Source organism: Salvelinus alpinus, chromosome 21 (assembly GCF_045679555.1).
Source record: "Salvelinus alpinus chromosome 21, SLU_Salpinus.1, whole genome shotgun sequence".
NCBI classification, from domain to species: domain Eukaryota; kingdom Metazoa; phylum Chordata; class Actinopteri; order Salmoniformes; family Salmonidae; genus Salvelinus; species Salvelinus alpinus.
In genome coordinates this window covers 1,825,504-1,853,344 of record NC_092106.1, presented here as the reverse complement: position 1 = coordinate 1,853,344, position 27,841 = coordinate 1,825,504, and the positions used below count along the sequence as shown (strand labels likewise).

Sequence of the window (27,841 nt, the reverse complement as noted above, 5' to 3'; positions counted from 1 at the left end):
TCTTACCTTGTTGCCTGACCATCTTGTGTGTATGTGTGTGTGTCTTACCTAGTTGCCTGACCATCTTATGTGTGTCTTACCATCTTGTGTGTGTGTGCCTTACCTAGTTGCCTGACCGTGTGTGTGTGTGTCTTACCTAGTTGCCTGACCATCTTGTGTGTGTGTCTTACCATCTTGTATGTTTGTGTCTTACCTAGTTGCCTGACCATCTTGTGCGTGTGTGCCTTACCTAGTTTCCTGACCATCTTGTGTGTGTGTGTGTGTGTGTGTGCTTTACCTAGTTGCCTGACCATTTTGTGTGTGTGTGCCTTACCTTGTTGCCTGACCATCTTGTGTGTGTGTCTGTGCCTTACCTAGTTTCCTGACCATCTTGTGTGTGTGTGTGCTTTAGTTGCCTGACCATCTTGTGTGTGTGTCTTACATAGTTGCCTGACCATCTTCTGTGTGTGTGTGTGTGTCTTACCTAGTTGCCTGACCATCTTGAGTGTGTGTCTTACCATCTTGTGTGTGTGTCTTACCTAGTTGCCTGACCATCTTGTGTGTGTGTATGTGTCTTACCTAGTTGCCTGACCATCTTGTGTGTGTGTCTTACCATCTTGTATGTTTGTGTCTTACCTAGTTGCCTGACCATCTTGTGTGTGTGTGCCTTACCTAGTTGCCTGACCATGTTGTGTGTGTGTGTCTTACCTAGTTGCCTGACCATCGTGTGAGTGTGTGTGTTTGTCTTACCTAGTTGCCTTACCATCTTGTGTGTGTCTTACCTAGTTGCCTGACCATCTTGTATGTTTGTGTCTTACCTTGTTGCCTGACCATCTTGTGTGTGTGTCTGTGCCTTACCTAGTTGCCTGACCATCTTCTGTGTGTTTGTGTGTGTGTGTCTTACCTAGTTGCCTGACATTCTTGTGTGTGTCTTACCTAGTTGCCTGACCATCTTGTGTGTGTGAGTGTGTGTGTCTTACCTAGTTGCCTGACCATCTTGTGTGTGTGTGTGTGTGTCTTACCTAGTTGCCTGACCATCTTGTGTGTGTGTGTGTGTGTGCCTTACCTAGTTGCCTGACCATGTTGTGTGTGTGTGTCTTACCTAGTTGCCTGACCATTGTGTGAGTGTGTGTGTTTGTCTTACCATCTTGTGTGTGTCTTACCTAGTTGCCTGACCATCTTGTATGTTTGTGTCTTACCTTGTTGCCTGATCATCTTGTGTGTGTGTCTGTGCCTTACCTAGTTGCCTGACCATCTTGTGTGTGTGTCTTACATAGTTGCCTGACCATCTTCTGTGTGTGTGTGTGTGTGTGTCTTACCTAGTTGCCTGACCATCTTGTGTGTGTCTTACCTAGTTGCCTGACCATCTTGTGTGTGTGTGTGTGTGCCTTACCTAGTTGCCTGACCATGTTGTGTGTGTGTGTCTTACCTAGTTGCCTGACCATCGTGTCAGTGTGTGTGTTTGTCTTACCTAGTTGCCTTACCATCTTGTGTGTGTCTTACCTAGTTGCCTGACCATCTTGTATGTTTGTGTCTTACCTTGTTGCCTGACCATCTTGTGTGTGTGTCTGTGCCTTACCTAGTTGCCTGACCATCTTGTGTGTGTGTCTTACCTAGTTGCCTGACCATCTTGTGTGTGTGTGTGTGTGTGTGTGTCTTACCTAGTTGCCTGACCATCTTGTATGTTTGTGTCTTACCTTGTTGCCTGACCATCTTGTGTGTATGTGTGTGTGTCTTACCTAGTTGCCTGACCATCTTATGTGTGTCTTACCATCTTGTGTGTGTGTGCCTTACCTAGTTGCCTGACCGTGTGTGTGTGTGTCTTACCTAGTTGCCTGACCATCTTGTGTGTGTGTCTTACCATCTTGTATGTTTGTGTCTTACCTAGTTGCCTGACCATCTTGTGCGTGTGTGCCTTACCTAGTTTCCTGACCATCTTGTGTGTGTGTGTGTGTGTGTGTGCTTTACCTAGTTGCCTGACCATTTTGTGTGTGTGTGCCTTACCTTGTTGCCTGACCATCTTGTGTGTGTGTCTGTGCCTTACCTAGTTTCCTGACCATCTTGTGTGTGTGTGTGCTTTAGTTGCCTGACCATCTTGTGTGTGTGTCTTACATAGTTGCCTGACCATCTTCTGTGTGTGTGTGTGTGTCTTACCTAGTTGCCTGACCATCTTGAGTGTGTGTCTTACCATCTTGTGTGTGTGTCTTACCTAGTTGCCTGACCATCTTGTGTGTGTGTATGTGTCTTACCTAGTTGCCTGACCATCTTGTGTGTGTGTCTTACCATCTTGTATGTTTGTGTCTTACCTAGTTGCCTGACCATCTTGTGTGTGTGTGCCTTACCTAGTTGCCTGACCATGTTGTGTGTGTGTGTCTTACCTAGTTGCATGACCATCGTGTGAGTGTGTGTGTTTGTCTTACCTAGTTGCCTTACCATCTTGTGTGTGTCTTACCTAGTTGCCTGACCATCTTGTATGTTTGTGTCTTACCTTGTTGCCTGACCATCTTGTGTGTGTGTCTGTGCCTTACCTAGTTGCCTGACCATCTTCTGTGTGTTTGTGTGTGTGTGTCTTACCTAGTTGCCTGACATTCTTGTGTGTGTCTTACCTAGTTGCCTGACCATCTTGTGTGTGTGAGTGTGTGTGTCTTACCTAGTTGCCTGACCATCTTGTGTGTGTGTGTGTCTTACCTAGTTGCCTGACCATCTTGTGTGTGTGTGTGTGTGTGCCTTACCTAGTTGCCTGACCATGTTGTGTGTGTGTGTCTTACCTAGTTGCCTGACCATTGTGTGAGTGTGTGTGTTTGTCTTACCATCTTGTGTGTGTCTTACCTAGTTGCCTGACCATCTTGTATGTTTGTGTCTTACCTTGTTGCCTGATCATCTTGTGTGTGTGTCTGTGCCTTACCTAGTTGCCTGACCATCTTGTGTGTGTGTCTTACATAGTTGCCTGACCATCTTCTGTGTGTGTGTGTGTGTGTGTCTTACCTAGTTGCCTGACCATCTTGTGTGTGTCTTACCTAGTTGCCTGACCATCTTGTGTGTGTGTGTGTGTGCCTTACCTAGTTGCCTGACCATGTTGTGTGTGTGTGTCTTACCTAGTTGCCTGACCATCGTGTCAGTGTGTGTGTTTGTCTTACCTAGTTGCCTTACCATCTTGTGTGTGTCTTACCTAGTTGCCTGACCATCTTGTATGTTTGTGTCTTACCTTGTTGCCTGACCATCTTGTGTGTGTGTCTGTGCCTTACCTAGTTGCCTGACCATCTTGTGTGTGTGTCTTACATAGTTGCCTGACCATCTTCTGTGTGTGTGTGTCTTACCTAGTTGCCTGACCATCTTGAGTGTGTGTCTTACCATCTTGTGTGTGTGTCTTACCTAGTTGCCTGACCATCTTGTGTGTGTGTATGTGTCTTACCTAGTTGCCTGACCATCTTGTGTGTGTGTCTTACCATCTTGTATGTTTGTGTCTTACCTAGTTGCCTGACCATCTTGTGTGTGTGTGCCTTACCTAGTTGCCTGACCATGTTGTGTGTGTGTGTCTTACCTAGTTGCCTGACCATCGTGTGAGTGTGTGTGTTTGTCTTACCTAGTTGCCTTACCATCTTGTGTGTGTCTTACCTAGTTGCCTGACCATCTTGTATGTTTGTGTCTTACCTTGTTGCCTGACCATCTTGTGTGTGTGTCTGTGCCTTACCTAGTTGCCTGACCATCTTCTGTGTGTTTGTGTGTGTGTGTCTTACCTAGTTGCCTGACATTCTTGTGTGTGTCTTACCTAGTTGCCTGACCATCTTGTGTGTGTGAGTGTGTGTGTCTTACCTAGTTGCCTGACCATCTTGTGTGTGTGTGTGTGTGTCTTACCTAGTTGCCTGACCATCTTGTGTGTGTGTGTGTGTGTGCCTTACCTAGTTGCCTGACCATGTTGTGTGTGTGTGTCTTACCTAGTTGCCTGACCATTGTGTGAGTGTGTGTGTTTGTCTTACCATCTTGTGTGTGTCTTACCTAGTTGCCTGACCATCTTGTATGTTTGTGTCTTACCTTGTTGCCTGATCATCTTGTGTGTGTGTGTCTGTGCCTTACCTAGTTGCCTGACCATCTTGTGTGTGTGTCTTACATAGTTGCCTGACCATCTTCTGTGTGTGTGTGTGTGTGTGTCTTACCTAGTTGCCTGACCATCTTGTGTGTGTCTTACCTAGTTGCCTGACCATCTTGTGTGTGTGTGTGTGTGCCTTACCTAGTTGCCTGACCATGTTGTGTGTGTGTGTCTTACCTAGTTGCCTGACCATCGTGTCAGTGTGTGTGTTTGTCTTACCTAGTTGCCTTACCATCTTGTGTGTGTCTTACCTAGTTGCCTGACCATCTTGTATGTTTGTGTCTTACCTTGTTGCCTGACCATCTTGTGTGTGTGTCTGTGCCTTACCTAGTTGCCTGACCATCTTGTGTGTGTGTCTTACATAGTTGCCTGACCATCTTCTGTGTGTGTGTGTGTGTCTTACCTAGTTGCCTGACATTCTTGTGTGTGTCTTACCTAGTTGCCTGACCATCTTGTGTGTGTGAGTGTGTGTGTCTTACCTAGTTGCCTGACCATCTTGTGTGTGTGTGTGTCTTACCTAGTTGCCTGACCATCTTGTGTGTGTCTTACCATCTTGTGTGTGTGTGCCTTACCTACCTAGCTGCCTGACCATCTTGTGTGTGTGTCTTACCATCTTGTATGTTTGTGTCTTACCTAGTTGCCTGACCATCTTGTGCGTGTGTGCCTTACCTAGTTTCCTGACCAGCTTGTGTGTGTGTGTGTGTGTGTGTGTGTGTGTGTGTGTGTGTGTGTGTGTGTGTGTGTGTGCTTTAACTAGTTGCCTGACCATTTTGTGTGTGTGTGCCTTACCTAGTTGCCTGACCGTGTGTGTGTGTGTCTTACCTAGTTGCCTGACCATCTTGTGTGTGTGTCTTACCATCTTGTATGTTTGTGTCTTACCTAGTTGCCTGACCATCTTGTGCGTGTGTGCCTTACCTAGTTTCCTGACCATCTTGTGTGTGTGTGTGTGTGCTTTACCTAGTTGCCTGACCATTTTGTGTGTGTGTGCCTTACCTAGTTGCTGACCATCTTGTGTGTATGTCTTACCTAGTTGCCTGACCATCTTGTGTGTGTGTGTCTTACCATCTTGTGTGTGTGCGTCTTACCTAGTTGCCTGACCATCTTGTGTGTGTGTGTCTTACCATCTTGTGTGTGTGTCTTACCTAGTTGCCTGACCATCTTGTGTGTGTGTGTCTTACCTAGCTGCCTGACCATCTTGTGTGTGTGTGTCTTACCTAGTTGCCTGACCATCTTGTGTGTGTGTGTGTGTGTGTGTGTGTGCATTCTCACCTCGTTGCCTGACCATCTCTTGTCTCCACTGTCCACGCTGTTGAAGCCAGAGTCCAGTGCGCCATATGGCCGGCCAGGGTACAGCTCCTCCACACTAAGAGTACAGAAGATAAGATCAACTTTAAGATCACCTTGAGAACAGGACGTGGGTCAAAACACAAAGTCAAATGCTTTCAAACACTTCAGCTGCGCTTTACTTTTAGTCATGCAGAGATCACAGTTTATTTTGCAGATGAGCCCTGCATGAACACATCAATAAACATTACACTATACAAACACAATATATCAACAGGAAACAAAACACCAAAAGCAAAACACAATAATTTGAAACAAAGCAATTTATTGAGTTGCAGTACAAGTGCAAAATTAAGGAAGTCACTTGACCCAGGTACCTTGTGTGTCACTGAGGAGTGGATAAGTCTGTCTGTCAGAGTATGGGGACAGCGACAGTATCTACTAGAGGTCGACCGATTAATCAGAATGGCCGATTAATTGGGGCCGATTTCAAGTTTTCATAACAATCGGAAATCGTTAAATTTTGGACGCCGTTTTTGCAGTTTTTTTTAATTTTAAAACACCTTTATTTAACTTGGCAAGTCAATTAAGAACACATTCTATTTTCAATGACGGCCTAGGAACGGTAGGTTAACTGCCTTGTTCAGGGGCAGAACAACAGATTTTTACCTTGTCAGCTCAGGGATTCAGTCTTGCAACCTTACGGTTAACTAGTCCAACGCTCTAACCACCTGCCTCACGAGGAGCCCACCTGTTACGCGAATGCAGTAAGAAGCCAAGGTAAGTTGCTAGCTAGCATTGTTGCTAGCTAGCATTAAACTTATCTTATAAAAAACAATCAATCATAATCACTAGTTATAACAACACATGGTTGATGATATTACTAGATTATCTAGCATATCCTGCGTTGCATATAATCGATGCAGTGCGCATTCGCGAAAAAGGACTGTCGTTGCTCCAACATGTACCTAACCATAAACATCAATGCCTTTCTTAAAATCAATACACAGAAGTATATATTTTTAAACCTGCATATTTAGATAAAAGAAATCTAGGTTAGCAGGCAATATTAACCAGGTGAAATTGTGTCACTTCTCTTGCGTTCATTGCACGCAGAGTCAGGGTATATGCAACAGTTTTGGCCGCCTGGCTCATTGCGAACTAATTTGCCAAGATTTTACGTAATTATGACATAACATTGAAGGTTGTACAATGTAACAGGAATATTTAGACTTATGGATGCCACCCGTTCGATGAAATACAGAACGGTTCCGTATTTCACTGAAAGAATAAATGTTTTGTTTTCGAGATGATAGTTTCCAGATTCGACCATATTAATGACCTAAAGGCTCGTATTTCTGTGTGTTATTATGTTATAATTAAGTCTATGATTTGATACAGTCTGACTGAGCGATGGTGGGCACCAGCAAGCTCGTAAGCATTCATTCAAACAGCACTTTCGTGCGTTTTGCCAGCAGCTCTGCTGTTTATCAATTCAAGCCTATCAACTCCCGAGATTAGGCTTGTGTAACCAATGTGAAATGGCTAGGTAGTTAGCGGGGTGCGCGCTAATAGCTAATGACAATGCAAAAAATTAAATTGTTAATTTATACGTTTTCAGACCCTTTGCTATGAGACTAAGGTGCATCCTGTTTCCATTGATGATCCTTGAGATGTTTCTACAACTTGGTTGGAGTCCACTTGAGGTAAATTCAATTGATTGGACATGATTTGGAAAGGCACACACCTGTCTATATAAGGTCCCATAGTTGCATATCAGAGCAAAAACCAAGCCATAAGGTTGAAGGAATTGTCCATAGAGCTCCGAGACAGAATTGTGTCGAGGCACAGATCTGGGGAAGGGTAATAAAAAATGTCTGCCGCATTGAAGGTCCCCAAGAACACAGTGGCCTCTATCATACTTAAATGGAGGAAGTTTAGAACCACCAAGACTCATCCTAGAGCTGGCCGCCTGGCCAAACTGAGCAATCAGGGGAGAAGGGAGGTGTCCAAGTACTCGATGGTCAGTGACAGTTCCAGAACTCATCTGTGGAGATGGGTGAACTTTCCAAAAGGACAACCATCTCTGCAGCACCACCAATCAGGTCTTTATGGCAGGAATGGTGCCAGGTTTCCTCCAGATGTAACACTTGGCATTCAGGCCAAAGACCTCAATCTTGGTTTCATCAGACACGAGAATCTTGTTTCTCATGGTCTGAGAGACCTTTAGGTGCCTTTTAACAAACTCCAAGCGGGCTGTCATGTGCTTTTTACTGAAGAGTGGCTTCCGTCTGGCCACTCTACCATAAAGGCCTGATTGGTGGAGTGCTGCAGAGATGGGAGAACCTTCCAAAAGGACAACCATCTCCACAGATGAACCCTGGAGCTCTGTCAGAGTGATTATCGGGTTCTTGGTCACCTTCCCAACTGAGGCCCTTCTCCCCCGATTGCTCAGTTTGGCCGGGCAAACAGCTCTAGGAAGAGTCAACTGTGGGACCTTAGACGGGTGTTTGTGTGCCTTTCCAAATCATGTCCAATCAATTGAATTTACAACAACAGGTGGACTCCAATCAAGTTGTAGAAACATCTCAAGGATGATCTATGGAAACAGGAGGCACCTGAGCTCAATTTCGAGTCTCATAGCAAAGGGTCTTAATACTTACGTAAAAAGTATTTGTTAATTTTATTTGTAATACATTTGCAAAAAATTCTAAACTGTTTTCGCTTTGTCATTATGAGGTATTGTGTGTAGATTGATGAGGCAAAACACTTATTTAATAGATTTTAGAATTAGGCTGTAATGTAACAAAAATGGGGAAAAAGGGAAGGGGTCTGAATACTTTCCAAATGCATTGTATGCAAAAAAACAAACATCCTCACTGTCAACTGTGTTTATTTTCAGCAAACTTAACATGTGTAAATATTTGTATGAACATAGGATTCATGAACTGAGACAAACTGAACAAGTTCCACAGACATGTGACTAACAGAAATGGAATCATGTGTCTCTGAACAAAAGGGGGGTCAAAATCAAAAGTAAGTCAGTATGTGGTGTGGCCACCAGCTGCATTAAGTACTGCAGTGCATCTCCTCCTCATGGACTGCACCAGATTTGCCAGTTCTTGCTGTGAGGATGTTACCCCACTCTTCCACCAAGGCACCTGCAAGTTCCTGGACATTTCTGGGGGGAATGGCCCTAGCCCTCACCCTCCGATCCAACAGGTCCCAGACGTGCTCAATGGGATTGAGATCTGGGCACTTCGCTGGCCATGGCAGAACACTGACATTCCGGTCTTGCAGGAAATCACGCACATAACGAGCAATATGGCTGGTGGCACTGTCATGCTGGAGGGTCATGTCAGGATGAGCCTGCAGGAAGGGTACCACATGAGGGAGGAGGATGTCTTCCCTGTAACGCACAGCTTTGAGATTACCTGCAATGACAACAAGCTCAGTCCGATGATGCTGTGACACACCGCCCCAGACCATGACGGACCCTCCACCTCCAAATCGATCCCGCTCCCGAGTACAGGCATCGGTGTAACACACATTCCTTCGACGATAAACGCGAATCTGACCATCACCCCTGGTGAGACAAAAGCTTGACTCGTCAGTGAAGACCACTTATTGCCTTTCTGGTCCAGCGACGGTGTGTTTGTGCCCATTGGTGAAGTTGTTGCCGGTGATGTCTGGTGAGGACCTGCCTTACTACAGGCTAACAAGCCCTCAGTCTAGCCTCTCTCAGCCTATTGCGGAGTCTGAGCACTGATGGAGGGATTGTGCGTTCCTGGTGTAACTCGGGCACTTGTTGTTGCCATCCTGTACCTGTCCCGCAGGTGTGATGTTTGGATGTACCGATCCTGTGCAGGTGTTGTTACACTTGGTCTGCCACTGCGAGGACGATCAGCTGTCTGTCCTGTCTCCCTGTAGCGCTGTCTTAGGCATCTCACAGTACGGACATGGCAATTTATTGCCCTGGCCACATATGCAGTCCTCATGCCTCCTTGCAGCATGCCTAAGGCACGTTCACGCAGATGAGTAGGGACCCTGGGCATCTTTCTTTTGGTGTTTTTCAGAGTAAGTAGAAAGGCCTCTTTAGTGTCCTAAGTTTCCATAACTGTGACCTTAATTGCCTACCGTCTAAGCTGTTAGTGTCTTACCGACCGTTCCACAGGTGCATGTTCATTAATTGTCTATGGTTCATTGAAAAAGCATGGGAAACAGTGTTAAAACCCTTTACAAGGAAGATCTATGAAATTATTTGTATTTTTACAAATGATCTTTGAAGACAGGGTCCTGAAAAAGGGAGGTTTGTTTTTTTGCTGAGTTTATTATGTGACTGAACGGAAAAGGTGTGTGTGTAAAACTGTACTAGGGTGACTATGCAGGTCTGAATAAATAAACTTGTGAGTTGCGTGGCTAGCTTATGTTACTTTGCGCATCTTTACTTCGGTGTCATAAACATTCCTTGGTTCCTGCCTGAGCCTGGTAAAGAAATGAGGGGCCGTCATGACCTCCTCCTTTAAACTATTTGGCAGAACGCCCAGAACATGTTCTTTAAGTTAAGATAGGAGACGGTGCCAGAAATGCCGGAACCAACTCTATGAAATATGCCTATATAAAGGGAACTAAACGGGACTGCCAGGTTAGTGCTCCTGACAGACGTTCACTATGGTGCATCAAGTTTGTTGGAATCTCTCCAGCGCACTGATAATAAACAATGATTCATTTAAGTTTGACTGAGTGTCCCTGTGTAAGAATGTCCACAACACCTACCTGTCGCAAAACTTTTTGAAATGGAAAATTATTTGCAAGGACATGTAGAGTTTTCTTATTGGACAAATTCAGGTTGGTCCCTCCCTGTTTTGACCTGCTTGGTTTCTACGAAATACACCCCTGGGATCCAGTGAGCATGATTCATTTTGTATATCTGAGTGTTTGCAAGGTTGTTGTTATGGTACCTCCCATTCTCAACTCAATGGATAAACTATCCCTTTCAGCTGTGCTGCCCTCGTAAACTCTACCCACCTTTCTACATTTTCTTTTTAACACTCCCTCACTTCCCATTGATCTCAATTTCTATCTCTCCTCCCCAAACAGTTTCTAGTAAAGTACCTATTAACATTTACAGAGGGCTCTGAGAAAGCATGAGAGATTATAGAGCAGAAAATATAACAATTGTGAGGGAGAGATTATAGTAGAGATACTGACAGAAAAAGACAGGAGCAGGGAGATGTAGAGGAAAGAGTGCCCCCTCTTTCTGCCTCTCTCCAGCTGTTCCTCTGCACACAGCTGCTTCCAAGACTGGCTTCTGCCTTATTATTGGCAGTGGAAGCGTGTGTGTGCAAGTGTGTCTCACCAGGATCCGAAGGGGATGGGTCTCCTGTCGTAGTCTGGGAGCTCAGGTGTAGTCTTGTTGGCCTCATTGTTCAGATACTTAAATATATGGATCATCCCCTTTATACAAATCTGGGAATGACAGGGAAAGAAACACATGATAGACAATAGAAGGAACAGTTTCACTAGGTTATATTAACACGTGTGGTGCAGGTCAACTGGAGTCAAGCTGAGAGTGTTTCCTAGTCACTGACTAGGAGCAAAAGGTGTGTTTGTATAGTCAGACTGTGTGCGTGTGTTACCTGTGCAGGTGGGTTCTGTAGTGGGTTGTTGTCCAGCACGATGCTCTGTAGGTGGCGCAGGTTGCGGTAACACACAGGGATGGATGTCACCTTGTTACAAGAGAAGTCCAGACGCACCAGGGGCAACTCAGACAGCTCTGTATGGACATAGGACACACAGGTTAACTTTAATCCCCTAGAGTCCATGTCTCCAATGCTTCCCACAGTTGTCAAGTTAGCTGGATGCCCTTTGGGTGGTGAACCATTATTGATACACACGGGAGACTGTTGAGCATTAAAAAAACAGCAGCGCTGCAGTTCTTGACTCTCAAACCGGTGCACCTGGAACCTCCTACCAGTTCAAAAGGCACTTAAATATTTTGTCTTGCCCATTCATCCTCTGAATGGCACACATACACAATCCATGTCTCAATTGTCTCAAGGCTTAAAAATCCTTCTTAAACCCCCCCTTCATCTACACTGAATGAAGTGGATTTAACAAGTTACATCAATAAGGGATCAGATTTCACCAGGTCATTATATGTCATAAAAACAGCAGGGCCTCGTACTGTTTTCTATACTCAGTGTTAATGGATTTAGTTTAGTGCCCAAAAAAGGGGGGTTAAATATGGGTAAACTAAATCCTGATCTTTCTTATTTAACCCCCCCCCCCGCCCCCAACGTGTGTTGTCAAGCGCTAACATGCCAGATTTATCTAATCAAGCAATTATGGTATTCTTTTTTATTCTCGAAATATACTTTTGTGTGTGGTCCAGGTGGTTGTGTATGTGTATGTCAGTGTGTCAGTGGAGGACCATCCTCCTCAGTGAATGTAATACAAAATAAATTGTATAGCATTTCAAAAGTTTTCCTTTTTAGATAAAACTATACTAAATATAATCACGTCATCAAATAAAAAACACTATTTTGCAAAGAAGGTCAACAGTAGCCTCAACAGCACGCATTAGGGTAGCACCATGGTGTTGTCGGAAGACAGCTAGCTCCCGTCCTCCTCTGGGTACATTGACTTCAATACAAAACCTAGGAGGCTCATGGTTCTCACCCCCTTCCAGACTTACGCAGTAATTATGACAACTTCCGGAGGACGTCCTCAAGCTTATCAGAGCTCTTGCAGCATGAACCGACATGTTGTCCACCCAAACAAAGGATCAGAGAATTAATCTAGTACTGAAAGCATAAGCTACAGCTAGCTAGCACTGCAGTGTATACAATTTGATTTATTTTACCTTCATTTATCTAGGCAAGTCAGTAAAGAACAAATTCTTATTTTCAATGACGGCCTAGGAACAGTGGGTTAACTGCCTTGTTCAGGGGCAGAACGACAGATTTTTACCTTATCAGCTCGGGGATTCGATCTAGCAACCTTCCGGTTACTAGTCCAACGCTCTAACCACTAGGCTACTAGTCCAATGGTTACTAGTCCAATGCTCTAACCACCGTCCCACCGCACCAAAATGTGGTGAGTAGTTGACTCAAAACAGAGAGAAAGACAATCGTTTTGAACTAATTCATTTCTTCCAGAATTAAGAAGAAGCAAGTGGGAAATAGAGAGATTGAAAGTGAAAAAAAGCAGCTAACTAGTTCAGCCTACTGAAACACCCTGCTCAAACAGAGGGATGCTATGTTAGCTAGTTGGCTATGACTAACCAACAACACTGGAACTCTTCCAAGTCAAGGTAAGCTTTTGGTTTTACGAATTTATTGCCACCGAGGCCCGCCGGTGTAACTGCTTACTGACTTACTAACGTTACTGCATGATTGTGGCGGGTTTACTAACACATTAGTTATATTACCTATGGTGACTATGACGTTACTTTCGCTAATATGGTGACAACGACGTAGGCTGTTTGTAGAGGTTTGGCTGAGGAAGTTTATTTTCCTCGCCTGGTCACATACAGCTGATTTGTTGTGCATTGAAGTCCTCAAGCGAAGGGAAGATGAATACAACGTGGCTGTTATGAGAGTGAACTCTATTCATTCCGCCGATTCTGTTGAAAAACGTTTCTTAAACAGAAGCAAACAGACCGAAACGGGGATAAACATATCCGAATTTGTCAAGTAGAAACTCTTTTGCAACTGTTGGACTAATGATTACACCCTATATCAGCTAGATGCAGGCAAGAGTGTGGAAAGCGGTATTCAATGTCACTGTCACCTCAAATTGTCTCTCGGCCTGTGTGCACATACGTTGTACTGGGTGAATGGAATATGAATGGGGGTCATCCAACATGCTGTAATAGAAATAAGGCCATGCTCATAAAAAAATCCTCATCTTAAACGACACTGACACTGAGTGTGTGTGTGTGTGTGTGTGTGTGTGTTGAGCAGTGCAGACACTGCGTCGGGCCAGGTGGTTGAGTGTGTGTGTGTTGACCTGGGGGCAAGCGGGCCAGGTGGTTGCGGCGGATGTTAAGGTCTCGCAGCGAGTCCAGTCGACCAACCTGAGGAGGGAGTGTCTGGATCTCATTACAACTCACGTCCTGGAGAGAGGGATGAGGAGAGAGGAGATTAAAAGGATGGCCTGGTTAAACGGTAATCAAACCACAACACAAAGACTACCAATAAGGGGGGAAAAAAACTGGAAAATCAACATGGTGGTTTTGACACGAAAACCCACGGCCAATTAAGCCCTAACTGTGTGCGTCTGTCTATACTGACCAGTTCTGTGAGCTGTAGTAGTTGGCCCAGCTCTTCGGGAAGGGAGACCAGCTTGTTGTTACAGGCGATCAGGACTTTCAATGGCAGACTGCACACCGGGCTGGGCAGGGTCGACAACTGGTTTCGACTGAAATCCGGATGAAAAAAAGACCAACAGGAGAGAGGGCGGAGAGAAAATTTAAGAGATGTTTTTGACTAAAGCTTAGTAAATTTATGTCCATTCAAATAGTTGTGATGGTGGATGTTTTCTTAAGTGTACTGGCAAGATGGCAAATGTTGATTATTATTAAACAAAGTTACAATGTTCAATGATGTTCTTGACATTCTATTGCTATTGTCTGGGAATACTTACAACCAAACAGGTTGATGTTACAGACCAAAAATCTTTCAACCCTGTTTATCAGATATGTTGTGCCGTTTTTCTATGCCCAAAACAGATCGCTTTAATATTGGTTTATGAATGAACATGGGTGTCATTCCAAATGACACACTATTCCATATTTAGTGCTCTACTTTTATAGGGAATAGGGTGCCTTTGGGATGCTGACCATCTGTTTTAGGCATTACGCATCTTTACGCAGGTGTGTGTAGTATGCATGCATAGGCCGTCTTTATACGGTTAAGTGTACAAGTGTTATGTCGTGGGAAATTGCAAGATTATGTTATAATGCTTGTATTGCATAATATGTTTATGTGATATACGTGTCTATTATAATGTATTTCTTTGGACTCTAGTGTTGGCAGTTGCATTTCTTCCCTCAGCTGGGGCTCAGTCACTTGGGGCCCAGAGAGGGGAGAGGTCAGGCTTGTCTTTCACATATCCCTGGTGCTATGCAGAATATCAGAAAGGAAGAGGACAGGATGGAACATTGTCTTCATATGTGAATGTATCTGTTAAACCATGTGAAGGTATGGCGTGATTAACTTCTTGAGAATACAGGGGGTGCTATTTTCCCATTAGCATAATTTGCTCTACAGATTAAACTGCCTCTTATTCAATTATTGCTCTTACTATATGCATATAAATAATACCATTGGAAAGAAAACAATCTCTAGTTTCTAAAACCGTTTCAATTTTGTCTCTGAGTGATACAGAAGTCATTTGACAGCACTTTCCATGACCAAGAAGAAAAAAGCAAGATGTGTATGCCAGCTTCAACGCTCTGCCTATATATGGTCGTGCCCCCTATGACCCGAAACACACCTCATTGGCCTTCCTCTGGGTGTCAAGAGGACGTCAGAGGAAAAATATCTTGTTTATCTGGGACTGACGTGAAATGAGAGCTAATTCTTTGGCGTGACCGACAACTTCCGGTTGTCTAAATCGTGCGACTTTTAGCTGCGATTGTCTTCTTTTGTGCGGCCATTATGGATGAAAACTATCTCCGTCTCGAAGGTTGTTTGATACATGTGACCAGATCATCGTAATGTATGTTTTTTCAATATAGTTTAATCAGATTATTAGAATTTTTTCGGGAGTTTTGTGGTGTTCCGTTTGAGATCCGTGCCACTCGACCGGTACCTGTGCTAAATGGAGTGGGCAAGGAACAATTCTGAACGGAACCAACGACTCATCTTGACAAAGAACAACTTTGATCAACATTCTGATGAAAGATCAGCCATAGTAAGACCCAATTTACGATGTTATATCATATCTGTTGTGCATGTGAACTGGCCGTGGGCGCCTAGCCGAATCTGCCTGGTATAGCTATGCTAATTTAGCGCTACATTTTGTTTTCGTTATAAAACATTTCATAAATCTGAAATATTGTTTGGATTCACCAGATGTTGGGCTTTCAATATCTGTACGCTGTGTATTTTTCTGAAATGTTTTAAGATGAGTAATTCGTTATATGACGTTGGTCTCTGTAATTGTTCTGGCTGGGTCAGCACTATTTCAGATTGCAGCTGCAATGTAGAACTGTGATTTATACCTGAAAAATGCACATTTTTCCAAAAAAAAACTATGCTATACCATAAATATGTTATCAGACTGTCATCTTATGAAGTTGTTTCTTGGTTAGTGGCTATATATATTTTTATTTAGTCGAATTAGTGATAGCTACTGACGCAGGAAAAAGCTGTTGGGAGTAAAAATATCGTGTCCTTTGCTAACGTGGTTAGCTAATAGATTTACATATTGTGTCTTCCCTGTAAAACATTTTAAAAATCTGAAATGGTGGCTTTATTCACAAGACCTGTATCTTTCATCTGGTGTCTTAGACTTGTGATTTAATGATATTTAGATGCTACAAGTTACTTGTGACGCTATGCTAGCTATGCTACTCAGTGGGGTGGGGGGTGGGGGGTGCTACCGGATCAGGGTTGGTGACTCGTGAGAAGTTAAGGGGGAACCAATTACTTGTCTCCACAATGTCTGTGCGCAAGTCACTCCCTCCTTTGGCATTGGGGGAGGTGTATGTCCTCTCTGATGTTGCACTTATCCTGGGATAGTGTATGACCTAGAGGCTCACTCCCCTCAGTGAGCTTGTCCAGGAGTGGGGTCAAGAGGGGGTTTACTTGAGATGGGCATATCTAGAGTTGACAATTGATTTGCGCCATTGGATGAGATGGTGTTTTTGTGCTATGAAGTACCAAGAACGGGATTAGAACCTCGTTTTAGGGACCAAACTGAACAAAAATGTATAGCGAATGTTATCTGGCTATGGGATACTCCTTTCTCAATTATAAAGTCCCTTTGTGAAGTGCTCCTAATATCTGTGGTTCGTCATGTAGGTTGAGAGGGGTGTATCGTGGCTATTAAAGATCTCTGTACTTTTGTGTTGTTAGAAATGGTGCCTCATTGAAAGTCAAATTCTATTGCAAAGCTCTTATTATTAAAGATGTAGTTTAAGTATAACTCTGACTGGTGTGTGAAGTTTGTAACTCTACTCATTTGGTAATGCAGAAATTAACTACCACGTGTCAAATTTGTAAATAGATGTGTACATCAGAATTTACTCTACTGTGTGTTTATCACCATATGTTCAGGTATGCGAGGGCCTGAGTGTCAGTGGTGGAAAAAGTACTCAACTGTCATACTTGAGTAAAAGTAATAGAAAATGACTCAATTAAAAGTGAGTCAACCAGTGAAGCACTACTTGACTAAAAGTCTAAAAGTATCTGGTTTTAAATGTACTTAAGTGTAATGGTGGAGAAAGTACTCAACTGTGAATTTTATAAAAGCCATACATAAAATTCCTTATATTAAGCAAACCGGACAACACAATGTTATTTTTATTTATGGACAGACAGGGGCACACAAACACTCAGACATAATTTACAAACACAGTATTTGTGTTAAGTGAGTCTGCCAGATCAGAGACAGTAGGGATGACAACGTGTTCTATTGATATGGACCATATTGCTGTAATGCCTGAGCAGTTTGATGGGGTTGAGGTCAGGCTCTGAGCAGGCCAGTCAAGTTCTTCCACACTGATCTTGAAAAAAACTATTTCTGTATGGACCCCATTTTGTGCACGGGGGCATTGTCATGCTGAAACTGGAAAGGGCCTTCCCCAAACTGTTGCCACAAAGTTGGAATCACAGAATCATCTAGAATGTCATTGTACGCTGTCGCGTTAAGATGTCCCTTCACTGGAACTAAGGGGCCTAGCCCGAACCATGAAAAAAAGCCACAGACCATTATTCCTCCACCAAACTTTACAGTTGGAACTATGCATTGGAGCAGGTAGCGTTCTCCAGGCATCCGCCAAACCCAGATTCATCCATCAGACTGCCAGATGGTAAAGCGTGATTTATCACTCCAGAGTCCAATGGCCGCAAGCTTTACACCACTCCAGGTGACACTTGTGCGGCTGCTCAGTCATGGAAACCCATTTCAGGAAGCTCCCGACGAACGGTTCTTGTGCTGACGTTGTTTCCAGAGGCAGTTTGGAACTCGGTAGTGAGTGTTACAACATAGGACATGCTTCAGCGGTCCTGTTCTGTGAGCTTGTGTGGCCTACCACTTTGCGGCCGAGCCATTAGTTGCTCCTTGACGTATCCACTTCACAATAAAAGCACTTACAGTTGACCCGGGCAGCTCTAGCAGGGCAGAAATTTGACAAACTGACTTGTTGTAAAGGTGGCATCCAATGACGGTGCCATGTTATAAGTCATTGAGCTTAAATAGCAGAATCCACTCATTTGAAGAGGTGTCCACATACACTATATATACAAAAGTATTTCACATTGGTTTAGATGGTACAATGACGCTCTACACCAGGGTTCGTTCATCAACTAGGTTTGGCCTTGGGCCAAATGTTTTCTGAGCTAATAGTCGGTGGGCCAGAACATAATTAGCATATAATATTAGCACAATTAATAGGCCTACTCTACATATTGTGTAGACTTACACTACATTTTAACACTTCTGACGAGAACATAAATTCAATGGCAATAATTTTTTTATGATTACACAAAAAAAGAATTCTCAAGCATCAAAAGATGGAGAATAAAAATCGAAGTTTAAGGAATGTATGGTTTAATTTTTAAAATATTAACAATAATTTAATCTTTCAGCCGATATAAGACACTTAAATCTACCAAAATTTGTTGTTTCTCTAAAATCTGCGATCAGGCGCTGCACGATTTACAGCGGTCCCGTTGACAGGACGCTGATCCCTAAGAAGCTAGCAAGAGGAAATTTTAATCTCAAGTATCAAAAGGTGGAGAATAAAAATCGACATTTAAGGGTTGAATGGACAGCGATACGCATTCATCTTACCACCTTTCTCCAATGCAAAGTCTGTGGGTTATTTGCAATGAAAATGTTGTTTGCAAAGAATTCAATCTCATAAATCATTATGAATCTAAGCGTGGTACTTTCAGTGGTCTTCCCACGCCAGAGAGAGGCATGATGTAGAAAAATGTAAGAGTTACCACACAGAAGCAGAATCCTCCTTTGTGGCCTGACCCAACAACAGAAGGTCACAAGTGCCTCCATTAAAAGCGTCCTGGGTTCTAACCAAACACAACATGCCCTTCACAGACGTGGAGGTGTTTAAAAAGTGCATGGGTGACAGCTTTGGTGGAATTGGCTACAGACAAGTCTATGAATAGTATAATTGAGACTGTCAAACAGGGGCCCCTGTCTGCATCAACAGCATGCCGCCACGTCCATGCACTGGTGGATGATGTGCATAGGATTGTTCTGGAGGGGCTCAATCAGGTTGATCATTTTCCCCTGGCTATTGAACACTGATGTAGCACAGTTGTGTGTATATGTCCGTTAATTAGATTATTTTTCAATTTCTTAAAGAACATTAGACCAGTACCATTGTAATTTGAAACATGCCCATAAATGTGTTAGGGTGCCTGTATAACTTCTACATTTAAGACACTGAGGACGAGGGGGGGCTAAAAACATGTCTGCGATTCTGGGATTGGGTAGAGTAGTCGTTGTAAAATATTCATTTTCAATAGGGATATTCTACCCAACCATGAAATCAGAGTAGAGTTCCAGCGCTCCAGATCCTGTCTTATTGTGTCAACTAACGTAACAAAATTAGCTTTATACTTTTGCTGGAATTTGGGAGTTACGAATATACCCAGATTCATAAAACCTGAAGGAGACCATTTAAAAGGAAATGGGGGAGCGGTAGTAGGTACAGAGCTAAGACTACCAAGTGGCATAGACTCTGATTTTGTTAAATTAATCTTGTAGCTTGAAAATACACTGAATAATTCAATAATATTAACAAGAGATGTAATTGAAGTCTCGGGGCTCGAGATGAATATCAAAACATCAGCATACAAGCTTATTTTTTGACGAACGTCACCAATGAGCAGACCCTGTATAGCAGGCGTTACTCTGATGGCCTCGGCCAATGGTTCCATTCTGAGCGCAAACAGGAGAGGGGAATAAGGATAGGCCTCTCTGGTACCTCGGTGTGTGGAGAAGCTATTAGACCTTAGTAAGGCTAGCAGCCTTCGTTGGTAGTCTTGAATAACATTAAAATACGCCTGACATTATTACATCAGTTAAAGCCCTTAACGAAGCCAGTTTGGTCCCCTTTTACAATTAAAAAATCTAATCAAATGCTATTGGTCACAGATGTTATTGCGAGTGTAGCGAAATGCTTGTGTTTCCAGCTCCAGCAGTGCAGTAATATCTAACAATTTCACAACAAAACACACAAATGAAAAGGAATGGAATTAAGAATCTAAAAGTATTTGGGCGACAAACTAAGATACAGTAGAAACATATGAGATGGCCAATGATTTCAAGTCTATGTATATAGGGCTGCAGCCTCTAACGTGCTAGTGATGGCTATTTAACAGTCTGATAGACTGAAAAACAGCTTCTCTCGGTCCGTTTTGATGAACCTGTACTGATCTCACATTCTGGATGATAGCGAGGTGAACAGGCAGTGGCTCAGGTGGTTGTTGTCCTTGATGATCTTTCTGGCCTTCCTGTGACATCAGGTGCTGTAGGGCAGGTAGTTTGCCCCCGGTGATGCGTTTGGCAATCCGCACCACCCTCTGGAGAGCCCTGTGGTTGTGGGTGGTGCAGTTTCCGTACCAGGCGGCAGTAAAGCCCGAAAGGATGCTCTCAACGGTGCATCTGTAAAAGTTTGTGAGGGTTTTAGGTGACAAGCCAAATGTAGTCAGCCTCCTGAGGTTGAAGAGGCGCTATTGCGCCTTCTTCACCACACTGTCTGTGTGGGTGGACCATTTCAGTTTGTCTGTGATGTGTACGCCGAAGAACTTGAAGCTTTACACCTTCACTGTGATCCCGTTGATGTGGTTAGGGGGGTGCTCCCTCTGCTGTTTCCTGACGTCAACGATCAGCTCCTATGTTTTGTTGAAATTGGGTGAAAGGTTATTTTCCTGGCACCACAGTCCCAGGGCCCTCACCTCCTCCCTGTAGGCTGTCTCGTCATTGTTGGTAACAGGGCCTACTACTATTGTGTCGTCTGCAAACTTGATGATTGAGTTGGATGTGTGCATGGCCACGCAGTCATGGGTGAACAGGGAGTAGAGGGGGCTGAGCACCCATCCTTGTGGGGCCCCTGTGTTGAGGATCAGTTTAGTGGAGGTGTTGTTTCCTACCTTCACGACCTGGGGACGGCCCGTCAATTAGTCCAGAACCCAATTGCACAGGGCGGGGTTGAGACCCAGGGTCTCTAGCTTAATGATGAGCTTTGAGGGTACTATGGTGTTGAATGTTGAGCTATAGTCAATGAACAGCATTCTTACATTGGTATTCCTCTTGTCCACATGGGATAGGGCAGTGTTCAGTGCGATGACATTGTCTGTGGATCTTTCATCTGTGGGTCTAGAGTGTCAGGTAAGGTGGAGGTGATATGATCCTTGACTAGTCTCTCATCAGACTGGGGTAGGGAGAGATTCCGAACATGTTCAAACACTCCAGCTCCAACTGGTCTGCGCAAGCTCTGAGGACGTGGCTAGGGATGCCGTCTGGGCCGGCAGTCTCGCAAGGGTTAACACGCTTAAATGTCTCCCGTCGGCCACGGAGAAGGAAAGCCCACAGTCCTTGATAGCGGGCCGCGTCGGTGGCACTGTGTTATCCTCAAAGCGGGTGAAGGTGTTTAGCTTGTACAGAAGCAAGACATTGGTGTCTGCGATGTGGCTGGGTTTTACCTTTGTAGGTCGTGATTGTCTGTAGTTCCTGCCACATACGTCTCGTGTCTGAGCCGTTGAATTGTGACTCCACTATGTCTCTATACTGATGTTTTGCATGTTGACTGTCTTATGGAGGGAATAAGTACACTGTTTGTATTCGGCCATATTCCCAGTCACCTTGCCATGGTTAAATGTGATGGTTCGTGCTTTCAATTTTGCGCGAATGCTGACATCTATCCACGGTTTTTATAGTCACAGTGGGTACAACATCTCCTATACACTTCCTGATAAACTCACTCACTGTATCAGTGTATTTGACAATATTATTCTCGGAGGCAACCTGGAACATACCCCAGTCCGAGTGATCAAAACAATCTTTAAGCGTGGATTCCGATTGGTCAGACCAGCATTGAATTGTCCTTAGCACCGGTACTTCCTGATTGATTTTCTGCCTATAGAGTCAAATGGAGTCGTGATCAGATTTGCTGAAGGGAGGGTGGGGAAGGGCCTTGTATGCATCCCAGAAGTTGGAGTAGCAGTGGTTGATGGTTTTCGCAGCGCAAGTACTACAGTCATTGTCATGATAGAACTTTAGTTTCTCAAATTAGCTTTGCTAAAATCCCCAGCTACAATAAATGTGGCCTCAGGATATGTGGTTTCCAGTTTGCATAAAGTTTAGTGAAGTTCCTTGAGAGCAGTCGTGGTATCGGCTTGAGGGGGAATATACACGGCTGTGACTATAAGCGAAGAGAATTCTCTTGGGGAAGTAATACGGTCAGCATTTGATTGTGAGGTATTCTAGGTCGGGTGAACAAAAGGACTTGAGTTTCTGTACGTTATCACAATCACACCATGAGCAGTTAATCATAAAACATACACCCCCGCCCTTCTTCCCATAGAGAAATGTATTCCTCTCTTCACGATGAACTGAGAGAGCCATGTTTCCATGAAACAGAGTATGTTACAATCCCTGATGTCTCCCTGGAAGGAAATCCTCGCCCTGAGCTCGTCAACTTTATTATCCAGAGACGTAACAAAATCGCGTAAGATACTCGGAAGCGGTGGGTGGTGTGCTCGCCTCCTGAGTTGGTCTAGAAGTCGACTACCTCTCCTCCGCCAGCGGTGTTTTGGGTCAGCCTCTAGAATCAGTTCAATTGCCCTGTGCGGTACGAACAAAGGATCCGAGTCGGGAAAGTCGTATTCCTGGTCGTAATGCTGGTGAGTTACCGCCGCTCTGATATCCAAATGTTCTTCTCGGCTGTATGTAAAATAACATTTTCTGAGCTAATAATGTAAGGGAAAAAAAAGTTTAAGAACTAGAATCATGGCAGCCCTATCTGTCGGCACCATTTTGTCAGATCTGTGGCAATAAGTCGTGTGGCTAGGATTTTAGAAAGCAATTTCCTATCCACGTTCAGAAGAGCAATAAGGTCTGTTGGAGGAACAAGACTCTGGGCATTTCCCCTTTTTGAGAATAAGTGATATGTTACCTTCCCTCAGAGTTTGAGGGAGGTCGTCATTTGAAAATGAGTGATCAAGCAATGGCTCAAGGATCAGGCCTTGGAACTCCTTATAGAACTCACTACAAAACCCATCTGGTCCTAAAGGCCCTACCATTTTGCAAATTCTCAATTGCAAACATCTCTTCCTTGGTAAGGGGCATTAAGGAGACCTCTGTTCTTCGGAAGTAATAGGGAGTTCAATCTTATAAAATAAGTCCTCAAATAGTTTGGGTGCATCATTGTCAGTTCTGAGGCATAAAGATCTGCAAAAGAAATCTTCAATGACTCAAAATCACATCCATCTCCCCGACGTCCACAAGATCGTGTTGAAGGGGAAATGCTACTTCTTCCATTAATTCACTTAGTATTTACATAATACAGTTATATGGGCTACTAACATTATTGTGAGTGCTTATCCAGGGCTATTTAGGTCTCATGCTGACAGTATTTTCTGTTTGTTCTGTCGTGACAGGAGCGGGCTATCCCAATACTTTTCTTTAAATGACTGTAAAACGCAGGTCAACTAATGTTGAATATTTATCGTTACTAGGGAGATTCCAGTAACCAATCATATTATATTATGATGTATTTAAAAGCTATTACAAAATCAGTTGTCATAAGCTGCATGACGAGCAGTTTATTTTTCGAATTATTGAGTTTTGATAGGCTATCTTAGTCCCTATCCTAACCTCACGTTCTACACCAGTGGGCGCCAACATGTTAAAAAGGAGCTAGAACGGAATGTGAAGAGCTATCGCCATTCTATGGAAGAAAAACTACGTTTCAAATCGTCGTGAGAAGTTGTATAAAACTGAACTAAAAAGAGAAATAAATAATAACACTCCCTTATCTATCCAAATGTGCTGTGAAAGGGTTGAGGGACAGATTGACGCCAGGATATGGTGAGTTTTCATAAGGAGAACGAGCTACCGGCGATTAGGCTAGCTAAGCTATTGCTAGCATTTTGAGAGTGTTCATACTGAACCAAGCATAGGCACAAGCCAATAACATTTAGTCTAGCTCAGTTATCGATCAATCAATTGAAATAGCAAAACGTGTATAGGTGTAAGCGCTAGTCCTTTGCATTGTCCAGGTTAGTTTAATGTTTAGTTCATGTGAGCCTGGTGCTGTAGTTAAAGTGTAAAGCATTTTGACAAAGTTTTATTTTCTCATTCCTGTAAGAGATAAAAGCTAAGAGCTATATTCATGTTTATATGAAAGGTACTCATGGTATATATATATATTGTGTGATCCTGTTTGTAAAACAGGTCAGGTTTTTTGAGTATGGATTCAGTTCCACCAAGGATGGCGAGCCGCCAGAACCCAGGACATCCATAAGATTTGCATGCAAAAACCTATTTCCCTTTTCCTTGGAGGACAATGAATTTGCACTGCCATACTAGTGTGGTAGAATTATTTTTTGCTAGACATCATTGCACCATCCCAAGGGACTGTCATAAGTACATTTAAGCACCAGCGTTTGATATGCACAGTCACTCACATTTGATTCCATCTCATAGTGGTCAGTCATTCTGAATTGGGTTTTTCTGTGAATTCATGTTAATTGTATTTCAATTAAACTTTGAACATTGAAATCTGAGATACCCTCAATATTAGTTAGTTGGCCTCCTGAGTGGTGCAGTCTAAGGCACTGCATTGCAGTTGCTAGCTGTGCCACTAGAGATCCTGATTCGAGTCCAGGTGCTGTCGCAGTCGTCCAGGTGCTGTCGCAGTCGTCCGCAACCGGGAGACCCATTGGGCGGTGCACAACTGACCAAGCATCGTCCAGGTTAGGGGAGGGTTTGGCCAGGCAGGGATGTCCTTGTCCCATCGCTCTCTAGCGACTCGTGGCAGGCCGGGCGCATGCACGTTGACACAGTGTATGGTGTTTTCTCCGACACATTGGTGCGGTTGGCTTCCGGGTTAAGTTGGCATCGTGTTAAGAAGCAGTGGTTAGTCGTGTTTCGGAGGACGCATAGCGCTTGACCTTCCCCTCTCCTGAGTCCGTACGGGAGTTGCAGTGATGAGACAGGACTGTAACTACCAATTGGATACCACAAAATGGGGGAGAAAAAGGGGTAAAAATAGAGTTGAGTGCACCCTAGTAAACTATAGGCGGGATTAGGGTTGCACATTTTGGGGAATATTCATAAATGGAACCTTTCCATGGGAATTAATGGGAATATATGCAAATTAATATCAATACCATTTAAAATGTTGATTTTTTTTTACATTGGATATATTTACCATATTATATGGAGACAGAAACATAAGCCTTTTACCTTATTATTAGTAGCCATAATTGCAAATGATTAAATCCTTCCAATAGAAATATAAAACAATTAAGTTACGAATTGAACTGTAATTTAATGTGTTGACTCTTCACATGGGATGATTACTGAATAACAAAAGGGAATATTGAATGATCCCCAACGATCCATCGCATCTCCTAATAACGTTTTCAACATACATCTGTAAAATTATAGTCTAGAAACTAAAGCTTTGTTTGTCTTCCTCTCAGGCTTCCATGTCTTCTACCTGGACCTCCTCAATGTTCACCAGACTCTGAGGCCTCATCTTCACTGTCCAACCTTGTTGAGGTAGGCTTGTTGTCAGACTCAAAATGCCTAAAATTTGCTCAGATGGCCACCAATTTTTCAACCCTTGTAGTGGTCAGTCTGTTGCGTGCTTTGATGTGTGTGTTCCCAAACAAAGACCAGTTGCGCTCTGAGGCGGCTGATAGTGGGATTTGGAGGATGGGGGCAACAGGGGAAAGAGCCTCAGATCCACAAAGTCCCTTCCACCAGGTGGCTGATGAGATATGTTGGCACGACTGCCATATTGCATCTCCATCCCTAAGCCCTTGCATGGAAGTGTACTTCACCAGACTGCCAAGAACCTTGCCCTCATCCAGGCCAAGGTGGCGAGACACGGTAGTGATGACACCACAGACCTGGTTGATCTCTGCACCAGACAGGATGCTCTTGCCAGCATACTTGGGGTCCAACATGTACTCTGCGGCATGTATGGGCTTCAGGCAGAAGTCTTCACACATTTTGATGTATTTCAGAACTGCAGTTTCCTCTGCTTGGAGCAACAGTGAAGTGGATAGGGCAGTACAGATTTCTTCTCTTACATCTGCAAGCAGAGTCTGAACATCAGACAGGATGGCATTGTCTCCCTCAATCCGTGCAATGGCTACTGCTATAGGTTTCAGGCTGCTTACCACTTTCTCCCAAAATACATCATCCAGGAGGATCTTCTTGATGTGGCTGTCCATATCGGCAGACTGATATGGTCATTTCTTGGAGACTCGGTCCCCTCCAGGAGACTGTCAGACATGATGACAACACCACACAGTTGTTGCTGGGCAGCTTCAATGTGGTGCTCTTATTCTTCTAACTTTGATTGGTGAGGTAAATTGCTGCAAAATTTGATGACCCTTCACATACCTAACCATTTCCTTGGCTCCCTTGTAGAGTGTATCCATTGTTTTCCATGCCATCCATGATGTTGAGGAGCAGATTCAATGCATGAGCAGCACAGCCAATAGGTATGATGTGAGGGTAGGACTCCTCCACTTTAGACCAAGCAGCCTTCACGTTCGCAGCAGTCATTTTTTATTTAACTAGGCAAGTCAGTTAAGAACAAATTCTTATTTACAATGATGGCCTACCAAAAGGCAAAAGACCTCCTGCGGGGATGGGGATTAAAAATAAATAAAAAAATAACATAATTAGGACAGAACACACATCACAACAAGAGAGGCACAACACTACATAAAGAGAGACCTAAGACAACATGCAGCAACACATGACAACACAGCATGGTAGCAACACATGGTAGCAACACAAAACATGGTACAAACATTATTGGGCACAGACAACAGCAAAGGGCAAGAAGGAAGAGACAACAATACATCACGCAAAGCAACAACAACTGTCAGTAAGTGTCCATGATTGAGTCTTTGAAAGAATAGATATTACTGTCCAGTTTGAGTGTGTTTGCAGCTCGTTCCAGTCGCTAGCTGTAGCTAACTGAAAATACCAGCGACCCAGGGATGTGTGCGCTTTGGGGACCTTTAACAGAATGTGACTGGCAGAACGGGTGTTGTATGTGGAGGATGAGGGCTGCAGTAGATAGCTAAGATAGGAGGGAGCAAGGGTTTTATAAATAAGCATCAACCAGTGGGTCTTGCGACTGGTATACAGAGATGACCAGACAGAGTATAGAGTGCAGTAATGTGTCCTATAAGGAGCATTGGTAGCAAATCTGATGGCCTAATGGTAAAGAACATCTAGCCGCTCAAGAGCAACCTTACCTGCTGATCTATAAATTATGTCTCCGTAATCTAACATGGGTAGGATGGTCATCTGAATCAGGGTTAGTTTGGCACCTGGGGTGAATTACGAGCAATTACGATAGAGGAAACCAGGTCTAGATTTAACTTTAGCCTGCAGCTTTGATATGTGCTGAGAGAAAGACAGTGCACCATCTAGCCATACTCCCAAGTACTTGTATGAGGTGATTACCTCAAGCTCTAAACCCTCAGAGGTAGTAATCACACCTGTGGGGAGGGGCATTCTTCTCACCAAACCACATGACCTATTTTTTGGAGGTGTTCAGAACAAGGTTAACTTCTTCGGGCTAGGGGGCAGTATTCGGAAGTTTGGATGAATGAGGTGCCCAATGTAAACTGCCTGTTACTCAGGCCCAGAGGCTAGGATATGCATATGCATGGCAGTATTGGATAGAAAACTCTAAAGTTTCCAAAACTGTTAGAATGATGTCTGTGTATAACAGAACTGATATGGCAGGCGAAAACCCGAGGACAATCCATCCAGAATTTATTTTTCAGCTCACCACTGATTACAATGGCTGGGAACGGGAATATAAAAGGAATGCCTCCCAGATTGCCAGTTGATTATTGACAAGTTTTTCCAACACTTTTGATAAATAGGGCAAAATAGAAATAGGCCTATAACAGTTAGGATCAGCTTGATCTCCCCCTTTAAATAAAGGACAAACCGTGGCTGCCTTCCAAGCAATTGGGAACCTCCCCAGAGAGGAGAGACAGATGAAAAAGGTTGGAGATAGGCTTG

At 43.7% G+C, this 27,841-nt stretch overlaps 1 protein-coding gene across 11 annotated transcripts in view; it reads right to left on the bottom strand.

Moving 5' to 3' along the window:
* LOC139547569 (DISP complex protein LRCH3-like) overlaps positions 1-27,841 on the bottom strand; it is an 87,687-nt gene that overhangs the window by 36,558 nt on the left and 23,288 nt on the right. For all 11 annotated transcript variants that reach the window (XM_071356482.1, XM_071356478.1, XM_071356479.1 and 8 more), the window contains exons 3-7: positions 13,648-13,774; positions 13,364-13,469; positions 10,990-11,126; positions 10,710-10,819; positions 5,336-5,429 (exon numbers count right to left, since the gene is read on the bottom strand). In XM_071356482.1, coding sequence (XP_071212583.1) covers positions 5,336-5,429; positions 10,710-10,819; positions 10,990-11,126; positions 13,364-13,469; positions 13,648-13,774 — 574 coding nt within the window. The remainder of the gene's footprint in view (positions 1-5,335; positions 5,430-10,709; positions 10,820-10,989; positions 11,127-13,363; positions 13,470-13,647; positions 13,775-27,841) is intronic.